The sequence below is a fragment of the Tauraco erythrolophus genome, chromosome 1 (genome assembly GCF_009769465.1).
Source record: "Tauraco erythrolophus isolate bTauEry1 chromosome 1, bTauEry1.pri, whole genome shotgun sequence".
Classification (NCBI taxonomy): domain Eukaryota; kingdom Metazoa; phylum Chordata; class Aves; order Musophagiformes; family Musophagidae; genus Tauraco; species Tauraco erythrolophus.
In genome coordinates, this window is record NC_141465.1 from 133,007,360 (window position 1) to 133,032,271 (window position 24,912).

The window sequence follows — 24,912 nt, forward strand, 5'->3', positions numbered from 1 at the left end:
TGTGCTTTGTGTTTAATTAGGGTAATATTGTCAAGACACTGAGTTGTTTTGAAACTTAGTTGCTGTAGCAAATTCCAGTGTGATATTGTGAAACCCACGGAAGTCCATAGTTAATGAAATATATGCTGCAGCCATTACTTTTCAAGAGTAGGAAAAAGGTAAACCTCATTTTAGGTATCAAATGTTTTTACACAACTTCTGAGAAAGTCTTCAAGAGTAGCGTCCCGCCATCAAGACACTCGGCATGGCCCCCAACTTTCCAGAACATAAGAGCCTGGGCTTTCTACTCCATAGGAATTCCCAGCCACAGAAGTAGAGGAAAAACACGAATTTATCAGAAGACTCACTATTTCTTCTCATTTTTCTCCTTCTTGCAGACATGCTTGTGTGATTCGAGGCCAGGTGATGACGGCAGATGGGACCCCTCTAGTTGGAGTGAACATCAGCTTTGTCAACAATCCTCTTTTTGGATACACAATCAGCAGACAAGATGGCAGGTAGGATGTCTTTAGAGGATTTACAGTGTTCAAGCAGCAGTTCCAGCATTGTTGCCATCAACACTAAAGAGAAATTTCTTCCAAGAGCACGTTTATTGTTGATGCATTTTGAAGATGCTGGTACATTTTTGTTAGTGATTATGTGGCTTCATCTGGCTGGCGACTGGTCATCAGCGGTGTTCGTCGGGGTTCAGTTCTAGGACCAGGCCTGTTCAATATGTTTATCAATGATCTCGATGCAAGGGTTGAATACACCATTAGCAAGTTTGCTCATGATACCAAACTGGAAAGTGCTGTTGACTCTCTTGAGGGACAAGAGGCCTTGCAGAAGTTTCTAGGTAGATTGGAGCAATGGGCTATGATTGATGGGATGAAAACAAGTCCCAGTACCAGATTCTGTACCAGAATAACACCAGCCACAGTATAAATTGGGAGAGCAGTCCTGCAGCAAGGGATCAGGAGGTGCTGGTTGACAGCAGGCTCAATATGAGCCATCAGTGTGCACTGGCAGCCAAGAGGGCAAACCATGTTGGGGTGTGTTAAACACACTATAACCAGCTGGTCAAAAGAGGTGATTATCACGCTGTATTCAGCATTGATGCAGCCTCACCTTGAGTACTGTGTGCTGTTCTGGGTCCCACAATTTAAGAAGGATATGAAGATCCTTGAATGTGTTCAGAGGAGAGCAACAAAGCTCATGAAAGGGCTGGAAGGCATGTCCTGTGAGGAGTGGCTAAAGGCTTTGGACTTGTCTAGTTTGGAGTAAATGAGGCTGAGGGGCAACCTCATTGCTCTCTACAGCATCTTGAGGAGGGGAAGAGGAGAGGGAGGTGCTGATCTCTGGTATCCAGTGGTAGGATGCATGAGAATGGTTCAAAGCTGCATCAGGGAGGTTTAGGTTGGACATTAGGAAGCATTTCTTCACCAAGAGGGTGGTCAAACACTGGAACAGCCTTCCTAGAGAGGTGGTCGATGCCCCAAGCCTGTCAGTGTTTAAGAAGCATTTGAACAATGCCCTTAACAACACGCTTTAACTTGGTCAGCCCTGAATTGGCAGTTGGACTAGATGATCATTGTAGGTCCCTTCCAACTGAAATAGTCTAGGCTAGTCTTGTCTAGTCTTATTTGTATTATTTATTATTATTAACTTTGTGATATCACCTAGGATCTTCAGCCGGCAGTCGGACAATTCAGTGCCTGTGCACGTAAAGAAAAGATGTCTTCTTCTCCCAACAGCTCAATTCTTGCTAATTCACATTGAAATGATTAGGAAGAAGTCATTAAGATTATGGTTACATTAGAAGCAAGCTATCACGCTCAACCAAAACAAAAGCATTGCAAAGTGGGAATGTCTTTCATCTTATCTTTTGTCTGTCAGAGCTAATTGGCTCCCTTTCTTTTAAGAACAAAAATGAAACATAAGGGGTTCCAGCTGCACATGCTCTACGTATTGACTACTAACCACTAGCGCTTGGGAGAGGATTTATAGATTTTAGCACCTCTCCAATCCATGACTTTCATTAAAGGTTTGACTTGGCCAGAGAAGCTGGTAGAATCATAATGAACGAGAGGAACATGTGCTAGCAACATGTGCTTAATGCTGCCTCATTCATGCTCAGGGGAGTTTGCACCTGCTGTAACACTGATGGTGACTAGGAAACTTTCCGAGTGATGCTCCACCTCTTGGATGACATGACAATAAAATCCGGATAACAAAGAGGCATTCCAGGAAAACTAGTTGTCTCCTTCAAAAAGGATGCCTCTGGAGCTGGTGCCTTTGTATTGCCTGTAGCTTAGGCATTACTGCAAAAAGGACAAAGTCTCACATATGTATGCTATGAATATCTCTGTCAATCTCACTCAACCTACTTGGCGTGAAAGTGAGATCCAAGCTGCGCTCTCAAGATCAGATTGTTCTGTAGAGACCAGCATAAAATCTATTAGAACAGATAAATACACCTGCAAAATTCCTGGACAATAAGGCCAGCTATAACCTTTTTTTCATCTGTTTCCTTGTCATATGTACAATACCCAACTACAGTGTGTAATCTTTCAGTTAGATTACAGGTACTTTGAGGGAAGGACCACCTCTTTGCACAATTGCACTGTACTTAGCACAGAGGGGCTTTACCTTCAACTTCACCTCTAGGCAGCAGTCATACCAGTAAGCTAAACAGGGACAGACCACGGAGGTGAGCGCTATTATCCAAGCTCCAGACCTTTGTAATATTTGAGGAACAATTTCTTTCCAATTCCTGGGTGGTGAAAGGCAAATTCCCCCTACTGTAAAACTACTTCTGCTGGCAGTTCAAGCCAGTGATGTTCCTTTCACATCATGTCCTTCCCAATCTCCAGCTGAGCAGGGGACCCAGGGCAGAAAGCAATGCAGCTGGAGCATCAGTATGCTCCACCAATCTTCATTGGACTGCCAGTTCCTCGGGGCCGCCTGCCAACCTCCAGAAGTTAAATTAGTTTCAAGGAGCTCAGTGCTCAACTTTGCTGACTCAGCCCCCGACAGATACTGAGCTCCAAATGATAGAAATTACAGAGATCAGCTGTCTCAGAAAAGGGAATCTGGGACCAAGTGGGCTTCATCCTGAAGCTGGGATTTCTGTCGACAGCTGCTGGTGGTCAGTGTAACCCAATTGTGTGGTGTGAGGTCTGCTCATTTCGCTTTCTCCACCGTCCTCTCAAATCAGGCTGATTCTACAGGAACTTTGGGCAGGTCTGGTGCACAACCAACATCCAACAAATTGTCCAGTTGCAGTATTGAGTCACTTGAATCATGAAAATACCTTCCAAAATTGGCTGAGGTATATATGCAGATATTTTCTCAACGGAACAGGCACAGGAGTGCATCTGTGTGCTCTGGAGGTAATAAATGGACAAGTGAAAGCCCTTCTCTTAAAAAACATCAGAATCCAGAAACTTCCTCACTGGTGAGGTCTTCTAAAAATTACCTTGAAGTCTTTAAGAGTGTTCAGACTAAGATTGTCAGGGCATAAAATGATGTCAGACATCCCTTATTTCTAATCCTAGTCTCGCTGCTGATTTAGCAGGTAGCTTTAGATGCATCTCTTAACCTTCCCAGGCCAGCCAACCAGCCTGTGAAAGGGAGATAACATTTACTTGCCTTCCTCACTGATTATTGTAACATTTATTAAACGCTATGTGTAAAGCACTTTCGAAATCACATCAAGAGTTATTGCTATTACAATTTCTATTCTGTGTTTTGATGGTTTTCAGTAATTTTCTGAATAGAGCGTGACTCTCTTCTCATCAGCTTTTTCACAGTGCACTTTTCATGTGATTGAGTCCCTTCGTTTTACGAAGTTAATGCTCTTAAGCAAGAAGTAGCTTCTTCTGGGCTACGGCAGCAGACAATGCATTCCCAGTCCACGGTCGTATGGGGCCATCTGGACTGTCTTCAGTTTCTTTCTTCCTTCAGTTTCTTTTCCTTCCTTCCTTTTTTGAAGGAAAAATGGGAGCACACATGCAAGCACGTACCTTGTTCCAGGGATTGTGAGATAACTGCATAAAACTCACTGGCTTTATTATTTGGCATATCCACCACAGGAATATCTAGTCTTGAAAACGTGCACTGAGTTGCCTTAAATTGATTTAGCAAATCAGTTTACTGACAGGAGGGCAATAACTGCTTTTAAAGGAAGGGATCTTAAAGAGGGAATTGCATCAGTTTAGCTAGATTGGTTCCCAAGCTGATTTCATTGCTTCAGGTTTGGGTTTTTTTTGGTATGACCAAGTTTCAAAATAAGTATCGTAAGTAAAAATTCCATTTGAGAATTGCAGTGAACTGAATTTTTCACCCCTGTAAGTGGGTTCACTGTATTCCAGGTCTCTGCAAGTAGGTTTCACCCCTATTACAGTACTCAGATACAGCCTCTAGTAGGGAAATCCTGATCCTATTTAAGTCACGTTACTCAGTCTGAGCAAAACTTTGACAACTTCAAGGCTGGCGTGTGTTTGTAGCTGAATTATTGTGACACAGACTTTTTTTCAGATATCAAGGCATGAAGATAAAATGACAACTCTCAAACCACTCTGTTGTATGCGTGACTTCTCTGTAAAGCAAAGTCGATAGATGGATCAAAGTGTCAGTACTGGATTATAAACCACGTTTTTAAATAAAGCTTGAAATTTGATTAAACTGGTAGTTTATAAAGGCTGCAAGTCCTCAGGATCCACAGGTTGTAGGTGCAGAGTTAATAAAACAGCAGCAAAGTCTCCAGACTTTTTCAGTGTCATATATACCTGCCATCACAGTTAGCAGCTCTGGCACAGCTCTCTCAGAAAGACCAAATACATGGGCGTTCAGAGCAAAGAGATGAGAGTTATACTTTTCTGTGGTTTGTTTGGGGTTTTTTTTGCACCTGCTTTGTGGATAAATAGAGAATTTCATCCTTTGGCCTGTCTCTCCAGAGTCTTTTAAGAAAAACAGAACAATATGCCTGTACAACAAGTACGATTTTTTAGAGTGATAAAAAAGACATCCGAGATCAGCAGCAAAACCAGAAATAAAATTACCTCTTTCCTTCGATCCCAAGACGGTTTGGCTTTTGAGAAATTTAATATCACTAAGGGAAGCTGGGAGGAAGGTGTTTTCAGTTTGTTTTTTTTTTTTTTTTTTCTGTTTGGTTTGCTTTTAGCTGTTGTTCTGTTCATGAAGGTAACTTCAAAGCTGCACTCTGGGAAAAACGGCTCATGAGCAACAGGACCTGCTAAAAAATACTGCCTGCCTCTGTTTTCACAGCTGCTGGAGCCTGACACAGAGGTGGCACTTTCTCTCCTGTGTCCTCTTTTGGGGATGCAGGAGAGACAGGGATGTTCCCCTTAGCAAGTTACCATCCCTGACCCAGCCTCAGTGAAGCCAAGGAGTGAAATAGAGGTGTTTCCAAACAAAAACTCTTTCCCTCTCACCTAAAAACTCCTTGAACGTCATTTGTAACGTTTGTTTCTTTCCTCCCATTGCCCCTTTCGGTGCCTGGATTCATGCAGAGCAAGCTTCTCCCTCCTAGCCGAAGGGTTTGCCAACTGCTAATTGACTGTTAAAAATGTTCCCATCCAAGTACAAACGCTGCGCAGCTTTGCTGGCAAGGCCAGGCTGTTGCAAGCCAAGCTCCACAGGGCTGGGAAGCTGATGCCCCAGCTTGAGTGGTAGAATAAAAACATCTTTGGCTTTCTAAAATGCTTTCCACTCCCTCCCATGGACTCGATTTAAAATTCCTTCCTGAGTAACTTTTTTTTCATAATTGTATTTACTAAATGGCATCTTCAGTCTGTTGGCCGTAAAAAGAAAGATTCTCCCGAATCATTGCGTGCTAAAGAATTTTTTTTAGCAGTAGTTCATACCTGTTGTTGCTCTTCTGGGAGTTTTGCAGCCAATCTTGAACGCTTTGTAATTAATTTCCAAAATAATTTTAACTACTTTTTTCAGTGTCCTTCTTCCCTTGTGATTACATCAAGGTGCATCAAGGTGAGCTTTGGGCTGTCAGAGTGGTTTCAGAACCTGGTTCTTGTGCACAGAGAAGTGCTTAAGCACGTGGCTCTTCAGCACACGAGTGGCTCTGCTGATGGCAGCGAGGCTACTCGCACGCTTCAAATCCGTGTGAGACTGTCCTACACTAGCACCAAGCAGCAGAAGTGAGAAGCAGGGATGAGAAAACTTTCTTTGCCTGAAATATACACTTGGCATTGCAACTGAATAGATACTCAGAAGAAAACAAAGAAGCAAAAATGAGAGGTCTTCAAATGGTGCTGAAATCCCTCCTTTCTCAGTTAATGCTTCTTTTTTTGAGTCTATACATAGTAGGTACATCCCGTGGTACTTTATAAACTCTTCATCTCTGACGAGATGTGAAGTTTAAATACAAAGCTCCAAACCCTACCCAACGTCTTTACGTTAAGAGGAGAAATATTTTTCTCATTGAGGTGATGTCGTTTTGTACAGCTCTGGAGGCCTCTGCAAGCCCAGCATAATGTTATCCAACACTAACACGGGCGGAAAAGCCTCTTGGCTGGAGGCAACATAGGGCGAAGTTGCAGACCACAGGCAGCGTTATCTGCCCTGCTCTAAATTATCAAAAGCTGTACTGGTTGTGGCTGGGATAGAGTTAATTTTCTTCACAGTAGCTGCTATGGGGCTGTGTTTTGGATTTGTGCTGAAAACACTGTTGATAATGCACAGATGGTTTAGTTCTTGCTGAGCAGTGCTCACACAGAGTCAGGGCCTTTGCTGCTCCTCACTCCACCCCACCAGTGAGTGGCTGAGGGGGCACAAAGAGTTGTGGGGGGACACAGCTGGGACAGTTGAGCCCAACTGACCAAAGAGATATTCCATACCATATGATGTCATGCTCAGCATATAAAGCTGGGGGAAGAAGAAGGAAGGGGGGAGATGTTCGGAGTGATGGCATTTTGTCTTCCCAAGTAACCATTGCACGTGATGGAGCCCTGCTTCCCTGGAGATGGCTGAACACCTGCTTGCCCATGGGAAGTGGTGGATGAATTCCTTGTTTTGCTTTGCTTGCACGTGTGGCTTTTTTTTTACCTGTTAAACTGTTTTTATCTCAACCCATGAGTTTTCTCATTTTTACTCTTCCAGTTCTCTCCCCCATCCCACCGGGAGGGAATGAGCAAGCGCTGGGTGGGGGTTAGTTACCAGCTGGGGTTAAATCACGACAAGAGTCAAAAAAGACTGTGTGCTGAGTGCTGTGGTGCAGAGACTGTCTGCATGGAGTTCATGTCTTCCCCATGCCTACTACAGCAGATCCATGACTGGGCTCCACATGTTCCCTGGGTAGCATTAGATATTAGCCAGGTTGGCAGTGATGCCAAGACGATTTCTATGGTGGTGTATCAGAGAAACCACTTGCCAAATAGTTTATGTCATCATGTGAATTGATCCAAGCTGTGACTGTGTTTGAATGACAAATAGTTCTAAAAAAAAAAAAAAAAGAAAGAAAGAAACTGGGTGTGTATGGTCAAATAATTCTGAAAAAGCACTAACAAAGATAAACATTTGTCTCAAAAAAAGGGATGAGTATGTTTTTAATATACATAAGGACAACATACAAAGCAGCTGAGTTTGTAGTCCTGCCTCTGCCACTTGCTCTTACTCAACTAAAACCTCTTTGGGTTGCAGGTTTTATGCTTGTAAAATGTGGCTGACGATATTTCTTGCAATTATTTTTCTGCGTATCCTTGCTAGAGAGTTGTTACAAACAGATGGGGTGGTGCATGCATTAACTTTGTATTCCATCTCTTTAAACAGCTTCGACCTCGTTACCATTGGTGGGATCTCCATTATCCTGCACTTTGAGCGGGCTCCCTTCATCACCCAGGAGCACACGCTGTGGCTGCCATGGGATCGCTTCTTCGTGATGGAAACCATAGTCATGAGGCACGAAGAGAACGAGATCCCAAGCTGTGACCTCAGTAACTTCGCCCGGCCCAACCCTGTGGTCTCCCCATCTCCTCTGACAGCTTTTGCAAGTTCCTGCTCAGAGAAAGGTCCTATTGTTCCTGAAATCCAGGTATGAGCCATCTGAGCAGAGGAGAAAAATTTCATAGAATCGTAGAATGGTTTGAGTTGGAAGAGACTTTTAAAAATAATCTAATTGAATCCCCCTGCCATGGGCAGGGAAACCCTCCTCTCCACCAGGTTGCCCAAAGCCTCATCCAACCTGGCCTTGAACACTTCCAGGGATGGGGCAGCCACAACTTCTCTGGGCAACCTGTTCCAGTGCCTCACCACCCTCATTGTGAAAAATTTCTTCCTTGTATCTGATCTAAATCTCCCCTCTTTCTGTTTAAAACTGTTACCACTGGTGGTGTCACTACACTCCCTGATAAAAAGTCCCTCCTCATCTTTCCTGTAGGCCCCTTCAGGTACTGGAAGGCTGCTAGAAGATCTCTCTGGAGCCTTCCCTTCTCCAGGCTAAACAGCCTCCAACTCTCTCAGCCTGTCCTCACAGAGGAGGTGGTCCTCCTAATCCACCTTCTTTCTGTGCTTCTTTTAACTGCTTTGAGCAACATGAACGCAAGTGTGTTTCTGTGTCTTTCTCTATTCCCCTGCTTTCCTAAAAAGAAGTATTCACCGTTTGCTGCACCATTTTTCAGACGTTTGCCAGGAGTGCTGCCTCACAAGCACACAGCCAGAATATTTCTTTTCCCTCGTCCCTGAGAGATGGAGGCAAAGTGCTTGTGGCCAACAGTGAAAACTTATGTTAGCTCTGCTTTGCTTTCACCTCTCATCCATAGGAGGTGGGCTGGGACCCTTCTGTGACCCTCAGCAAATCTTCAGGCAGCGCTTTGGCATTCAATATGCCCAGTGTGATGCTTGTGGACCACTTAAACTCTAATGCCTTTCCTCTGTTGAGGAGAAAATTTTACCCACTGGGCGTTACAGACCTCAGTGATGGAGTGTTGAGTGTGAACATTCTCAGGGTTTGAAGGCAAACCCTTCACTCTACAAAGCTGCTGAGATGTACAGTCAGCCAGCAGCCAGCTGGCAAATGGCCAGCCTGCCGAGCACCTGGGTTTTATTGCATTTCGTGACATTTGGGATAGATGAGCAAAGCGAGAGGGTTACTTTTAATTTCTGATCCCCATTTTCTTTTTTTAAGGAAGTGTGAGTCAGATAAAGCAGTTTAACAACCTGCTGTGGATTCAAAGTATATTTCCAAATGGAAAGTTGGGTTTCAAACTCGATAGTCCAAATAACTGAATTATCCATTTTCCTTAAAAATACTCACTGTGTTGAAATATAAGGAAGTAGCAGCATTTGAGTTTTCCTTTCTTGAGTATGTTGTTCCCTGGGTTTTAGATGCCAGCATTTGGCATGTCCTGGGTATTGTTTTTCGTGAGAAATAATAGTCTGCCAGGGTAGAAATAATAACAAGTGTAGGGACAAATTGTGTGCTTCCTCCATTGGGGTTGCGGTAGCGGTAATGAGAAAAGTCGTCACTTTACGTCTTCTAATTTTAATACACCCAGTACTGAACCCAGCAACAAATAAAGCTAGTGGTCTCTTTACCTTTCCCTCTGGACTAAATCCTGTGATCCTTTTTCACACTAATTTCCACTTACAGTCACCATGGTTTGTCCCAGCATAATTACTAATTAAGTCCCATGTCTTGTAATGTCCATCAGATTGCAAATTCTTTGTTCAGTTTTCACATCTCCTTTTTCCTAAACCAACAACCACTGTGAAAGGCAATGTTCAGCGCTGCCTGGGAAAGAAGCAAATATCTGATACAGTAAAACTATAATCATAACCTCACTCATTATTTGGTAAGATACTCGTTAGATTGTGTTAATTATATCTATTGAACTAAAACATTCTAAAACTCCTCTTCAATAAAAGTGCGTATCTATCGACTGTGAAAGCAGCCAGGGATGTAGATCATAAGCAACGGTTTGATACAATTTCTGGACTATAGATCATAGAATCATGGAATGGTTTGGGTTGGAAGAGACCTTTAAAGGTCATCTAGTCCGACCTCCCTGCAATGAGCAGGGACATCTTCAACTAGATCAGGTTGTTCAGAACCCCATCCAACCTGACCTTGAATGTTTCCAGGGATGAGGCATCTATCACCTCTCTGGGCAACCTATTCCAGTGTCTCACCATCCTCATTGTAGATATTTAGTGCCATTTGAAATATCCTGCAGATACCACACTTGACCTCCAACTCCTTATTAGTGTTCTGCATGGTATCTGCCAGCCCCTTATGAATGTCACAGATAACTTGGACATCCCAAATCCCACTAGGCACCTGTAGGTATGGAATCTAATTAAGACCTAAGTGGGATTCATTTTGAGATTATGGCACCTAAATAAGGTGTTCACATGCAGTCATCTGGATGTGTCCTAGATGTCTGAGCTCCCATTAAAGCTGAGAGAAACCTAATCAATATGGTCAGCGGAGCCTACATATCAATTAAGCTGACTATTTTGAAGGTATCTGGTTCCCACTGATGGTATCAGTTAGATCTCCACTGACTATGATTGATACATACATACCTACCTCACGTGCACGCTCGTTGGCGTTTGGATTAAACTGGAATTGGATCCCACTCTTAAATTTATGTGGCAACACCAACCTTCTAAAGAATCTCTCTCTGCTTGTTTGCCATGGAGAGACCTAGAAGAGTAGTTCATAGGAGACTCCTAACTTTTAGGTTCCTAAGTTTAGATAAGATGAATTCCATGCGTGATGAGCAGGCTGTATTGAGCTAAATGACTAAGTTAAAACCTTTAAAACAGTATTCCACCTCAAATATTGACAGCTAGAGGTTGTTGAACAGAGTTTATGCCGCAGGAGAATACAAGAGAATCTGATTTTATGGCAGAGTCCTGACTGTACTTCAGTTTATAAATGGACTACTTTTCATTCCTATACTGGATATACATACCATAAAAAATAACCTAGTTGTCAGCTTCTGCAGCTGTGTTTTATAATACACAGTTTTCAGCAGAGAAATGTTCAGTATAAAAGGTGTGAGCACATAACTGGGAGGGGGTGAGAAGTGGATGGCAAGGCTGGGAGAGAGATTTTGACAAGTGGGCAAATAGGAACCTCATGAGCTCCAACAACTAAATGCAGTATCCTCTAGCTGAATGCATTCAAAAGACCAAATAATGCATTTTAAGGGTTTGATTCAGGTACCTAAAGACAAATTTGATGCCATTTTAAGATGCCCTGAAGTGTCCCTCCAGCTGTAGCTTCAGAAAGGCAGAGATCTTAAGAAGGGCCGTGTCAGATCTATCATCCCCTTGCAGGGGTTTTGGATACCATAGAATATCTCGAAAGCACTAGATGCCTATCTTAAGGCCCCTGAATCAGGCCCTAAATACCTTTCTTTCTCAAAATTCCTTCTGAGCATCATATTTAAAAAAAAAAAAAAAAATATTGATTGTTCCTTGCCTTGGCTGCTGGCAGAGTGAAGAGTAGCTGTAAGAGAAATGTGTAACCCAGCACACAGAATCCAGATTTCCTACGTTGTCTCATGCAAAGAGTGGAAGAATTGCTGCTGACACAAGCGTAGATCAACACCCAGGAGCGAAAGAACACGGCAGCAAAAATCACTAAATTGTGAAAATCCCTCGTAAGGCTGAAGAACCAGCGATTCTTCCTGATGAGCCTGGTGGCTGGACCACTTTTAAAAAGCAGATGACATTGGTTAGGCCATGATAAACTCTAAGAGCCCCAGTCTTTCACAAGGACCCCAGACACAGCGTATGGATTTATCTGGGCCAAACAGCGATTGTCAAATAGAAACAAGGGCACAATTCAGCTGTCGTTACTTCCGATGCATTCAGAGTATTTTAAACCTTATTTTTCCCTTCTTCTCCCACCGATGTCCTGCTTTGTTGTTAGTTCAGCACCACTTACAAACTGGAATTGCGTTTTGGATCACCTGAATTACCATTTGAACCCGCTCTTCAAGCAGGCGCCTTCAAACAGAGCCCCTCGTGCTGCTCCGTGCCTCGGGATCGCGGTGCCGACCCTTTCTCTGGAATAGAAGACAGCAGAGACAGATCATGACAGAGAGAAATAATTATTTCTGACAGGGATTTGAACCAGTCGTTGCAAATAGTACCTCTGTGACAATTATTCCTGCCTGGCTTTTTTTTCTAGAGGGGTTACATATGAAGACAGATTTGATACAAGGGACTACCTTTACTGCAGCCTGGCTCAGCTGGTCTCTGATTGAGGCTGGTCCCAGCTCAGCTTGTTGCTGAGCTCATAAAATAGGTTTTAAAATTCCTGAGTTTTCCCAGTTCTGTCATTTTTCAGCCTCCTAAGCGTTGAGATATGTAAATTGAAAAGGCTGCGTTAGAGAAAGCAAATATTTATGAGCGCAGTGGAACAACGCTTTAACTTCTGGATGTGTCCGTTTGTCAAATGCTGCTCAAAGGCTGGAAGTTATCACTTGAAAAAGTATTGGACCTCGGATAATAACACAGAAGAGGTCTTTTCAGGGGGCAGATTACAAGATTTGTCATTATTTATAACTCTAACCAGAAAACCTGTAAGAGATGAGCGACTTGGCACGCCAGGGAATTTTGCTGCTCCCACATAGGAGGCGTTGAGTGTAGGAGCCACGTAGCTTGGAGGACACCAGGATGGATCCCTTCCTGATGGGTGGATCTCTTGACCAACCTACCTTCGAACCTCCATGCCCTTAATATTACCAGAGCTGATTATTGCTGGGGAAGTATTTTCACAGCTCATTTAGGGTCCAGCACACCAAAATATTTCAGAAATGGTGCAGGAGAGAACAGTGCCAGCTGTGACCTTCTGACACATCCCATTATCAGACCAAGTTTTCCAGCTCACTGCTAAGCTTCTGCTTTCCTCTCTCAAAGTTTGCCAAAGGTTGCCAACTTATGCAGAAAATGTCCATGTTGGGTGCTTACCTAAGAATGAAATTTTCCGGAAAGTGACAACTAAGAGACTTAAGACAACCAAGACTTAAGAAAGAAATTCCCTTTTTTATCAGTATTTTACCTGGGAGAATCAGTGTGGTGTCAGGGGTGTACATTGTATTACCTTCCAGAAAATTTCCAACTTTCTCCAACTAAATTTCTCCGATCCGTAGATTTCTCCAACTGAAAAGGAATAATTCATTTTAAGATCTGATTATACTTTAGCAGGTAAATTAGCTGAAAATCCTATCTTTACGGAGACTTCTCTGTTCTCAAAGTAGGAGAAGGGCAGACAAACTTTCCCTACTGTTTCTCCAGTCTTCTGTGAAATTCTGTACTGGAATGGAGACCTGTGAGAGAACTGTCCCAGTCAGAAATACCCACATTGCATGGCTGGAGGAGAAAATTAAATAACTCACCTAGAATCCAGAGGAATTTGGAAAAAGAGGGGAAGGGAGAATGCAAAGGAAGGGAAAGGGGTTGATGATGGTAGGTGAGGCCAAGAGCTTCATCATACAGGTAAGAGGGGAGAGAATTTTAAGGAGTAGGGTAAGTAGGAACAAATATGAGGTCAGAAAATGAGGACCAGGACACAGGAAAGAAAAGACTGGAGATAGATGAGGCAAAGAGGGCCAGAGGTGAGGTAGGAGAGATTCATAGATTCATAGATTCATAGATTTCTAGGTTGGAAAAGACCTTAGAGATCATCGAGTCCAACCGTCCCTAATCCCCATTAAACCATATCCTCAAGTAGATCATCCACCCTATTCTTAAACACATCCAGGGATGGGGACTCAACCACCTCCCTGGGCAGCCTATTCCAGTGGCTGACAACCCTTTCAGAGAAGAAATACTTCCTAACATCCAACCTGAATCTCCCCTGACTAAGCTTATGCCCATTTCCTCTTGTTCTATCACCCAACACTAATAGATAACTATTAGTGCCACTAATAGAGGCACAGTTTCAAAGAAGGAGAAGTGGGTAAGTCAGAGGAAGGAAGGTGAAAGCAGGAGTCACTAATGACATGGAGAGAAAAGTAGGTTACAACTGGGGCCAGGGAACATCCACGAGGATACAGGCCAAGTAGGGCCTGATATTTCACTGGGAAAAAGAAGCCAGGAGACAAAAATTAGCCACCATGGAAACCTACTAAGACATAAAACAGAAAACAGGAGCTAAACTGATGAGCTGGAATAATCTCAGACCCCGAGCTCCTTTCACCATGAGTCCTGGGACTCGACTCCTTTTAGCAGTGAGTGCCATTGTGAACACTGACTTAAATGTGACACTTTGGTCTCTTGTTCTCCCATGTAGTAGAGATGGAGAAAGAGGCGGGTATTCCTTGGCTTCCACAACTCACCCTATAAATTACATACATGATTTCTTACTTTACATCTACTAGGTGTGCTTTTTTAGACATGTCTACCAGAGCTTTTATAAAGGTGTGTTTGATAAATTACAGCTTCACTGGTTTTTCCTGTCTGCTCGCTGCTGATTTAACACCTCCTGGATTGCTTTTCCACAGGCTCTACAGGAGGAGATTAACGTTTCCGGTAGTAAAATAAAAGTAAGTTACCTGAGCAGTCGCACAGCTGGCTACAAATCAGTCCTGAGGATCAGTATGACCCACCCCACCATCCCCTTCAACCTCATGAAAGTCCACCTCATGGTGGCCGTCGAGGGACGCCTCTTCAGAAAGTGGTTTGCAGCTGCTCCAGACCTGTCCTATTATTTCATCTGGGATAAGACAGATGTCTACAGCCAGAAGGTGTATGGGCTCTCAGAAGCTTTCGGTAAGCAACCCCAGGGCTTGTATCTCATTTTAGAAGCAGCTAAGTGGCAATGCACAGACCTTGCCCTAGATCAGTATGGTCCAACTGCTGACACATAAAGTGGTCCCTACTGGTTCACTGCGGTTTCCTTGGAGAGGATTGGGCCCAACTGTTCAGCCAGCACACATTTCCCCAACAGATGAATACTTACCTGTTTGCTGACTCATGGCCCAGCGCATACATCCTGAGCTGCTTCCATCACGTTCATGAATGAACTGGGACCAGAGGCGTTTGACTTCTTCTCACCAATAGCCAAAAGCTGTCACGGCTGCTTTGAAATAAATCCCTAGAACTGAGCCCTGATCTCTGCACTTCCTTGTGCCTAACCTTCAGGATTGCTCTAATCTTAGTTTCCCCTTCATTACCCATTCAAGAACACCATCCCAAACTGGGACACAATGGTCTTCTCTCTTGCACCTTGTGCGTTCATTTACCTCTGTGAAAGACTATCAGAAGCTGCAAGGCAGAGAGTAAAGAGGTTCTGCAACATCCCCAGCACAAAGCACTGTGGTTCATGCCACCCACTCTACATGGGCAGAAGCTGAAGTCCATGGTGGGGCAGGAAGCTGTGCTGGGGATGTATAGAGACACACTTTGTTCCTCTTCCTCCTGCCATCTCAGACCTCACCCCGTGAGCCCTGTGCGATGGTGCTGGAGGGAAGGGGGTACTTTGAGTGTACGGTGAGCAGAGGTGATCGAGCTCTGCAGTGATTACTTCCCATCTGTTCCACAACCAGAGGACACTCAGTTACAGGTCTTCAATAGAGTCTAGACTAGACTTTTCAGGCTGCCAAGGAATTGATACCAGCAAAATGGGAGAGATCCCAAATCAGCAAATAGAGCACTTGTTGAGAGAAGGGTGGTTTGCTGATGCCTCGTAGCCCAACTGAAGTCTCTTTAGAGGAGCTGTAGGGTGCCGTGTTTTCTAGGAGGAAGAATGCGTGCCTTCCTCTCACTCAGGCTCAGCTGCCTCAAACAGGCTGGATGATACAACCTGCTGAGTCTTACCTAGTTTGAAGTCCACACTGAGAAACTTGTCCTGGTAGCATAACCTGAGAGAATATGTTTACATGCTCTTCAAGAATGTAGATCACCAGTGGCTCCTGGTGTGCTCCATGATGCAGTTCTGCAGCCCCAGAGTACTCAGGCAGGTCTGAGGGCATCAGCATTCAGGCTTTCAGTGATTCCCACCTCTAGAACAGTGGAAAATACCAAGCCTTCATGTCCTAAATTACATCTTCCTCTGATACTGTCTGATTCTGCAAAAGGCTGTATTTGATGGGGGATCCTGAGTTTGCTCAGTGCTCAGCACTTTTCAAGGAGGCTAGGAATCTTGTAAGATTAGATCTTTATTTTTATCTGGGGAAAAAAAAATGAGCTATGTAATTGTTTTTCATTTATGTAGAACTCGCAGTGCAGCTGTTAGTGCTGAAAAAGATCAGGTAGGGCAGAAGAAAAGCAGGCCAATGAAACTGGTCCGTCTTCTGAGAAAATTGTAAAGGAGTCATTATTCTGTCTAAAACATTTTTTTCCTTCTACTGACATCATTTTACTCTTACGCAGCTCCAGTGTGTTCAGTGGAGTTACTTCTGAAAGGCTCTGATTAGACATCATGGCAAGCAAAGCCTTTTGACCTTAGCAATGACCACAAGTTGGCCTGGTCTAAGGCTGCTGTCTCCGAGGGATTTGCTGCCCCATGCTTCATTTGTATAAGTCTTTACTTTCCAAGAAAGGCCACGATTTTTAGCAAGTTCCTGACATGCAGTCTTTGATCAAAGGTAGTAGATAGGAGTAAAATGCTCCCGTTTAGGAGACCAGCAGTGGTTTAAAGCTCTCAAGTACCCATTGTCTTTAAACCAGTGCCTTTTAAATATTTAGCACATTTGCCCAACATCTACAACTGTGTTGACCTTTTTAAATGCAGGATGGCCTTTAAAGGGAAAAATATTAGGACTTTGCATTATGATGATGACATTTTAAATGAAGTTGGCAATTGCCTGTAGAAATGCTCTTACCCCTGCTCAGTTGAAACTCTGTGTGTGCTGACTGTGCATTTCTGGGTTACTAATCTGGGGGGTCTTTTGTCTCTCTCTTGTTCATAGTTTCAGTAGGTTATGAGTATGAATCCTGTCCTGACTTGATCCTGTGGGAGAAGAGGACAGCTGTGCTTCAGGGTTATGAAATTGATGCTTCCAAACTTGGAGGATGGTCCCTGGACAAACACCATGCCCTCAACATACAAAGTGGTAGGTTTTCTGTAACATACAACAGGAATAATGCGGTGTTGCAAAGTCCTGTTGCTTCTTATTGCTAAGAATTCCAGAAAAGGAAAGGGAAGGAACCTGACCAACACATGTACTCTCTTACATGTTTTACTAACAAGTGATTTCTAATAACCTTCATTTAAAAGCAATTTGATGCGTGTAAATGCAAAAGAAGCTGGCCATCATGAGGTAGTTGAATGTCAGCATGTCTAACTTTGTGGTGCCTTAAAAGAAAGGTATTAACAAGGAAAATATTCCTGAAATAACAAAGGGGAGCCTATTCAGATTGGACCTAGCACTGAGCAGCAATCCACCCAGACACATCCTCCAACTTGCAGAAACGAAAGGCTTCATGGGTCATATGGGAAAATGGAAAATGCCAAAGTCCTTGAAGGCTGCTCAGGACTGCAGCAGGAAGGCTTGAAAGCTGATCAGAACACGTTTGAAAGATGGAAGCACTGTGTCCTAGTGGTATGGGAGCAAACGTCTAATTCAGCCCACATTACTGCTGAAAACACTACACTTACAGGAACAAGCAGAGCTCCTCTAAAGCTTTGCAGATGAAACATTTCTCTAGAGAATGCACCATGGTCTTCCTGTCCCTTATCTTTCCATGAGCTATGTAATTTCTTTTCTTACCTGGTAGGCTGCAAATTATAGGGCAAGGAGGGACAGAAAGGACAGGTGAGAATTCATGAGACGCTGAAAAGTGTGTTTCATTCGAAGGTAGAGACAGTCGCGTTCTCCTCACGTACTTTTGTTCTGCAGGAAATGTAATGGGTCTATAAAAAATGCTTACTTCAGATAAGGGACTCCTCATTTGAAACCATCACAAAACGACGCTACGAAAGAGGATAAACCTCCTTACTACTTGACAAATTCCCCAGCTGGCATCCAGCAGTGCCAGTTTGTGCTCCCTTTGGTTTCAGTTTCCCTGTCTCTCTCTAATTTTGTTATTATTGTTTTCTCTCTCTAGGCATCTTGCATAAAGGAAACGGGGAAAACCAGTTTATTTCCCAGCAGCCGCCTGTAATCGGCAGCATTATGGGCAACGGCCGCAGACGTAGCATTTCTTGTCCAAGCTGCAATGGTCTTGCAGATGGGAATAAACTCCTGGCTCCTGTTGCCCTAACATGTGGGTCTGATGGAAGTCTTTATGTTGGAGATTTCAACTACATCCGAAGGATCTTTCCCTCTGGCAATGTCACCAACATACTGGAGCTGAGGTACACTGCGCTGAATGTGGCCATTTTAATTATGCCCTTAAGTTCTGCAGAAATCTTATGCACCCAAAAAGAAAATGAGCAAAACTCTTAAAAAAAAAATCAACCGCAGCAAAACAGAAAAAAAACTGTCCAGATTTGCCTCTTCTGCAACTCTGCTGACTTTGATTTACACCAGAGGAACACAAGCCTAACAAGTTCTTCCAGAATTGAATCACACACCAAAAATATTGACGCGTTTCTGTGCTGCTAAATCAAACTGTGTTGATGTCTGCCTTTTCGTGAAGTTAGAGACCAGTGGGAATTCTTAAAATTAACAATCAGCCTCTGAGATAACCTAAACTTGGAAGGACACGGCACTGATGATGATATTTAGAGGTTAATCAGGAGGGATGATCATTCGTAATTAAAACAGGACGATCACTCTAGCTAGTCACAAACTGGGTCTTTCTAGTTGTTGTTTTGGGGACAAATGTATCAGCCTCCCTGAGTTCTCAGCTGACCAGTAGTGTCAAAATGAACATAGAAATGGATCATCTAAAAGTAAATGAAGTGTTTCCTTTTAACCCCAAATAACAAACAAATAATAATAAAAAAAAAAGACATTAGGAGAAACAGGGAGGATGGGGAAGGAACATCCATTAAAAACAAGGAAGGAGAGGGAAAAGTATAGATTTGTCACAAGTTCTGATAAAACAAAACAGATTGTGACTGAATCAAAATTTCAGATTGATCTCACTGGGGATGTTTTTCCTATCTAAAATTTCCACAGCAAATACAATTGCCCACTTCAAAGCACCAGGGCCTGATTCTGGACTCTGTGTGGCCAGACAAGACTCACTCCAGGAAAGTCAGTAGAGTTAAATGAGTGTTTCTGAATGAGTCTTCTCTGCTTGAAGGACCTGGGCTAAGGTCCTGAGAGGCTCATATGAGGTTAGCATGAAAGGAAGGTTCACATTCCCATTTACCTCTCAAGATCTGGTCTGAAAATGAGAATCTTCCAGAAACTAAGATCCTCCCTGCTCTACTCAGATTTAATGTCCTGACTGCTGAAGACAAAAATAAGGCTTCGTTTCTGCAAGGACTGCCATGTGGAATCTTACTAGACAGCTTCCTAGAGCAGCAGGATCCCATAAAGCATTGCTTTGTACTTCCATTTGCTCCACGAGGCCACAGGTGAAAGTGAAAGAGCTGATCTGCAGCAAAATTGGTGCAAGATTCCACGAGTCCCTCATTTACAGACACGCCACAGTCATTAGACCTTGCTGAAGATCTTATTCGGCACACAGAACCATCATCATAGATCATGGCACTTACACAATAGCTCATGGGGCAACAAGGAGATGAGGAGGAGTCATTGAATCAGGAAGCCCACAATGAGATGTTTACAGTCGTATCTCAGAGGGCTTCCTTATTTGAGTAAATAAGGAAGAACCTGATTCTTGCTCTTCTGTCACATGGTATACGAGAACATAATATCTCTCATGTTTGTAAGGTGGGAAGCTGGGATAAATCTTCAGACCTGGCTCCCATTAAAGAACGCAGTATTCTTCCAATGTCAGAAAGTTATTTTTACGACCAAAGGTGAGATTTCCAGAAGAGCCTAGGTGATTTGGGGCCCAAATCCCACTGCAACCCAGTGGGATTAATATCTCATTCCCAGAAGTACAATTTTGAAAACCCGATCCCTGTTTCATTGTCGGTGGAAACACCAGACCCAGCGGAGGTTTTGCGGAGTATTTCCTGATTGGCAAAGAGAAAATTGGAAGCCTCGACAGAGTGGCCTTGCTGGCTTTTGTGTAGAGCCACAGAGTTAAATTTACTCCAGAGTTAAATCTGCTGGAACGATTGATGCTTCATCTGTGCAAACACTTAGGTTACTGGATCTAATAAACATTTCTTCACTCTGGTGTGCTGTAAAGTAAGTGAGTTCAGATGCAAGCTGACCAAAAGCTATGGAAGAAAGCCATTTCTTTTGGACTAAGTGGAGGTTGCTTGTGTCTTCTCAAATCAGCATCTCCTTGGAGATTGACACCCTCGTTATTTGGGGTTTGTTTGGGAGGGGGCATCTTCTAAGTGTAGTGTTCTGTTGCGGAGAGGAAAGCAAATGCATTGTGGGTTGCAGATAACCGCAGCTGGGGATGTAACTAGACCCATGAAAAAAGTCCAGCTCGGCATAATTTCAGTCCTCCGGGCTGGACTTCACGAGGTTACAGCAATGAACTGCCCCCCAAAACTGTGCAACTGCTAAGTCACCTTTGTAAATCACAAGGTACTGGTTTGACTGAGAGTGAAAAAAAAAATCTAATTTGCATCTGCCTAGATTTAGCTCAGTACTGCTCTGAGTGATAACCTCTGCCTGGTCCTATCTCTCGCAGAAGTGAGTAGCTCCAAGCAGGTGAGATCACACTTCCTTTGTGATACGCAGCGGTACGGAAGTGAGCTCACTGCCAAGTAATATCCGATGTGAAATATGTCGGTGTCCTTCCAGCTAAGTGTTTATTATTGCATTGTATGACACAGTTACTGTCAAGTTTTCAATCTGCTAATAATGCATCGAACTGAGCTTCTAACACCTCATTCTTTCTTCTGTTCCCTGCTTTCCTGTCTTCTGTCAGAAATAAAGATTTCAGACATAGGTAAGCCAACCAGTGGAGAATTCTTATGCCGCTCCCTGTCTCGTTGCATGTTGTTACACAGTGAGGCACAAGTGCCATTTCCAGATGATTCAGTAGCAAATGAAGCCGGCGTGATTAAAACTGGCGTAGGCGATCCGTCATCAGAACTGGGAGCCATTAATCACAGAGCGGAGTCGCACCGACTTCTGCATGAGCTGTTACAGTTGTAGACAGGGGAAGGACGGACGCGAGGAGCAGCGTAACCAGAGGAGGAGGGTGGAAGGCAAACAGGGGGGGAATTAACCAAGAAAGCAAAGCAGAGGGACCATCAGGATACAGGTCACTGGAGTAGCTGTGATGGGAAAAATAATTCTCATATGGTGAAATGTCTTCCTTTTGAGTTTTGGGGAGCGTAAGAGGCGTAAGGAAGGGCCAGATGTACCCCAGCATCAGCCACCTAGGGAAGTAAGGTTTTGTAACTCTCTGTCAGGCTCTTCATAGAGAACCTTTGCGTTATGTGAAAGTGTGTCAGGCTCAGTGCGACGCCGAACCTTAGCCAGGAAATGCAATAAAAAAGAGAAAGAGTAATGACAAGAAAACAAGATGAAAGAGAGACTCCTGAATTGGAGCTTTGTCACTACGCATATTTGTCATTTGGGTTCATGGGAGCTTCAGTGAGTTTGATCCAATCAGTGGCATTCAGGAAGATGTCAACCTCCTGTCACTGTCTGTGTTCGTGAGGACTTCTCTGGCTCTGACAAGTTTCCCATCCTTCTCCCCAGTTGCTTTCTAAATTAGAAGCTTAGACTATGGAGTTGGGATTATTTTTTTTTTTTTTTGGCTTGGTTTTCTTTTTGCATTTAGGATTGGGGATTTTTGTGGCTACATGCTTTTTGTTTAGTGTTTCTTTGACTTCATAGAGGCTGTGCAAAACCAGAAATGTTCATTTTATCTGCATGCCTGGAAATGCAATGGAGTAGAAAGTGGTTTTTTGTCTTATTGCCAGAACATTAATGAAGGGCTGAGCTTCCACGGTATAATGGACTGGCCCAAAGCGTCTGTTAGCAGGACTGGGATGTTGGTACACAAGACCTCTGCACTGACTGTTGTCCTCAGGCTGAGTTCCAGGCCCCCAGCTCCTCTTTCACATCATTTGAAGGCAGTAGAAAAACTCATTTCTCTTTGGAACAGGCAGGTTGTATCCTTAATGCCCTAGAAATACACAGCCACCAAAGTGCACCTGCTTTGGCAGTGAAGGGCAGCAGTTGAATACCTGTTACAAGAAGAGTTTTTATATATGAAGGCAATAACTGAGTGAAGATATATGGACTGGCCACAAATGCTGCAGATGCCACCAGAGCCTTACGCAGTTGGCAGGACTTCAGCTTTTAGGCAATTCCTAAAATCTAAGAAATGAAATGAAAGAAAGCCGAGACATGCCTACTTTGATGCAGTCCAAAGAGGACCAATGAAGGAGGAAGGAAGGGAGGAAGGATGTGAGGAGCTCTAGATCAAATATTCTCATCTGTGACTACATTAAGGGAGTCAGCCATGTGAGTTAGCAGCTGTTCTGTGTCATTTGCCATCATTTTTCTTGTTAGGAAGCCTCTTCATTCCTGAGCCACAGGGAAACGAGTGTGTGTAGCCTTAGCTAAAGCTCCAGTGCTTTGAGTTCCCGAAGGTCCTAAGCTTGACACCATTGACAGGCAACAGTTGCAAAAGGTGAGATCCACAGGACTGAGTCTTAGTGGTTTGGAAAAGCTGAGATCCATCTGCACAAGCTTCCTCACTCTAGGGGAAAGGATTCCTCCCAACTACGCAGCCTGTGGTGAGCTTGATCTCCAGAGGTTCTGGAGTGACCCACTAAGAGGCTTGGCTTTACAGCACAGTGCAGGTAGCCAAGGTCCAACTCTGTAACAGCCAAAATGGCTGTGTGTCAGCATGGGGGATGTTAGCTAAGGCAAAAAGCATCACCAGATTGTGATGCCTCCCAAGTTTACACCCACCTGTCATTCAGGAATAGATTAATAGGAGCTTACTCCAGGATGTCTGTGTATGGATCTGTTTTGATGGGCTTATAGAAGCTAATGACTTTTTTCCAAGCATGGCAATAATAATTTGCAGTTAATTATCATTATCTTTTCTCTTCAGGATCATGGAGGGCAGTGAGGCCTTTCTGTGTCGCAAATATGCAAAAAGTGGCCACACTTAAATATATACTTCCTTTCTTGTTTCCTTTCAAACCCCAGAGAGACAAATCTACAATTAGTGGCAAAGAGAGATATCACAGAAAACTGCCCTAGGGTCAAATCAAAAGTCCTTTGCAGTCCCTGAGTTGGCTTATGGCATTGCTGTGAAGTTTTATTATCCAGCCTGTGACACTGGAAGAGCTTTGGGCATTGCACACAAACTGAAAACACTAAAAGGCCAAGTGTAAATTCAGCTCACTGCACTGTGTGGCCTCCTTATGTATTAATCTATTGAATGTCACCCAGGGAAAAAAAAAAAAAAAAGACCAGTACCTCACACGAGCTATAATAAAATCCTCTGTTTGTGAGCTGCAGGGTGCTTAGCATGGAGCCATGGAAACACAGCCCCAGTGAACAAAAAACCCTTGGCTTCAGGAATTCAGGAGTTCTTTAGTCACCAGCAAATGCATGTGGCCAGCAAGGATCAGAGGGAAAGAGGGCAGCTAGCACAGAAACTTTTATAGAGGTGGTTTCGTATCCTTAAACAGAGACATCAGATCCAAAGAAGCCCCAGGATCAGCTGTTATGGGTGACTGACTTCGGTGCTGTGGCTGCTCCTGTCTGTTGACCACGGTGGGAGCCAGAACCACACTGTTACCATTAACAGAAGTTGTCCTTTAGAGGAAGTGGTAGATGCCCTTGCATTTGAGATACTAAAATGCAGTTCATCTTGTAAGATTTATGTTGAAAATAAGTCAGACAAACCATACCTAAAAAGTTGCTGTTTCTCTCTGTCGACTACAAAGGGAGTTAATGCAGCCAGTTCAGATGTGAGCATCTGCCTTGTAGACATCTAAAGCTGGTGAGATGAATCCTCTGGCATTGAACAAAAGCCAACAGCAAGGTGCAGTCTGCTGTGCTGACATATTATAGGTAACCTGCTGACCTCAGGGACCATCTCCCTTTTCTCAGGTTTATTCCTTAGAGACTGGCTTCTCACTCTGGAGCAGGAGGTTCCTTCCTCAGACTCCTCCAAAATGTGGGCTCTGGGCACAAGGGAATAAAAACAATTGTTGCTTAAAGCCTGTGCATCTATTGTAGTACAACAGAAGCAATCCATGAATGTCAGGTGTCTGCCTATTCGCCTGACTTTTTATCACTTTCCTTCCTCATGCCTATGTGTAAAGAATCACATAAAGCATAAGCACTTTGAAATGGAGTTTGAAACTCTTAACATATCTGCAGGGCTCCCCAAATGGTGCTAGAACTATCCTGTCCAAATAATCATAGAATCATAGAATCATAGAATGGTTTGGGTTGGAAGGAACCTTAAAGACTATCTAGTTCCAACTCCCCTGCCATGGGCAGGGACACCTTCCACTACACCAGGTTGCCCAAAGCCTCATCCAACCTGGCCTTGAACACTTCCAGGGATAGGGCAGCCACAACTTCTCTGGGCAACCTGTTCCAGTGCCTCACCATCCTCATTATAAAAAATTTCTTCCCTAGATCTAATCGAAATCTGCCCTCTTTCAGTTTAAAGCCATTGCCCCTTGTCCTGTTGCTACATACCCTTGTAAAATCCTCTCTCCAGCTTTCCTGTAGGCCCCCTTTAAGTACTGGAAGGCTGCTATGAGATCACTGAACAACCTCCACAACACGCTCCAGACTGAAAAACCCGAACTCTCTCAGCCTGTCTCCATAGCAGAGGTGCTCCAGCCTTCAGATCATTTTTGTGGCCTCCTCTGGACTCGGTCCAACAGCTCCATGTCCTTCCTATGTTGGGGACCCCAGAGATGAATGCAGTACTGCAGGTGGGATGTCACAAGAGCAG

The 24,912-nt window shown here is 43.7% G+C and overlaps 1 protein-coding gene across 1 annotated transcript in view; it reads left to right on the forward strand.

Moving 5' to 3' along the window:
* TENM4 (teneurin transmembrane protein 4) overlaps positions 1 to 24,912 on the forward strand; it is a 380,735-nt gene that overhangs the window by 293,233 nt on the left and 62,590 nt on the right. Inside the window, 6 exon segments of the mRNA XM_086614637.1 lie at positions 378 to 497; positions 7,789 to 8,050; positions 14,478 to 14,745; positions 16,887 to 17,030; positions 18,025 to 18,274; positions 20,890 to 20,910. Coding sequence (XP_086470763.1) covers positions 378 to 497; positions 7,789 to 8,050; positions 14,478 to 14,745; positions 16,887 to 17,030; positions 18,025 to 18,274; positions 20,890 to 20,910 — 1,065 coding nt within the window.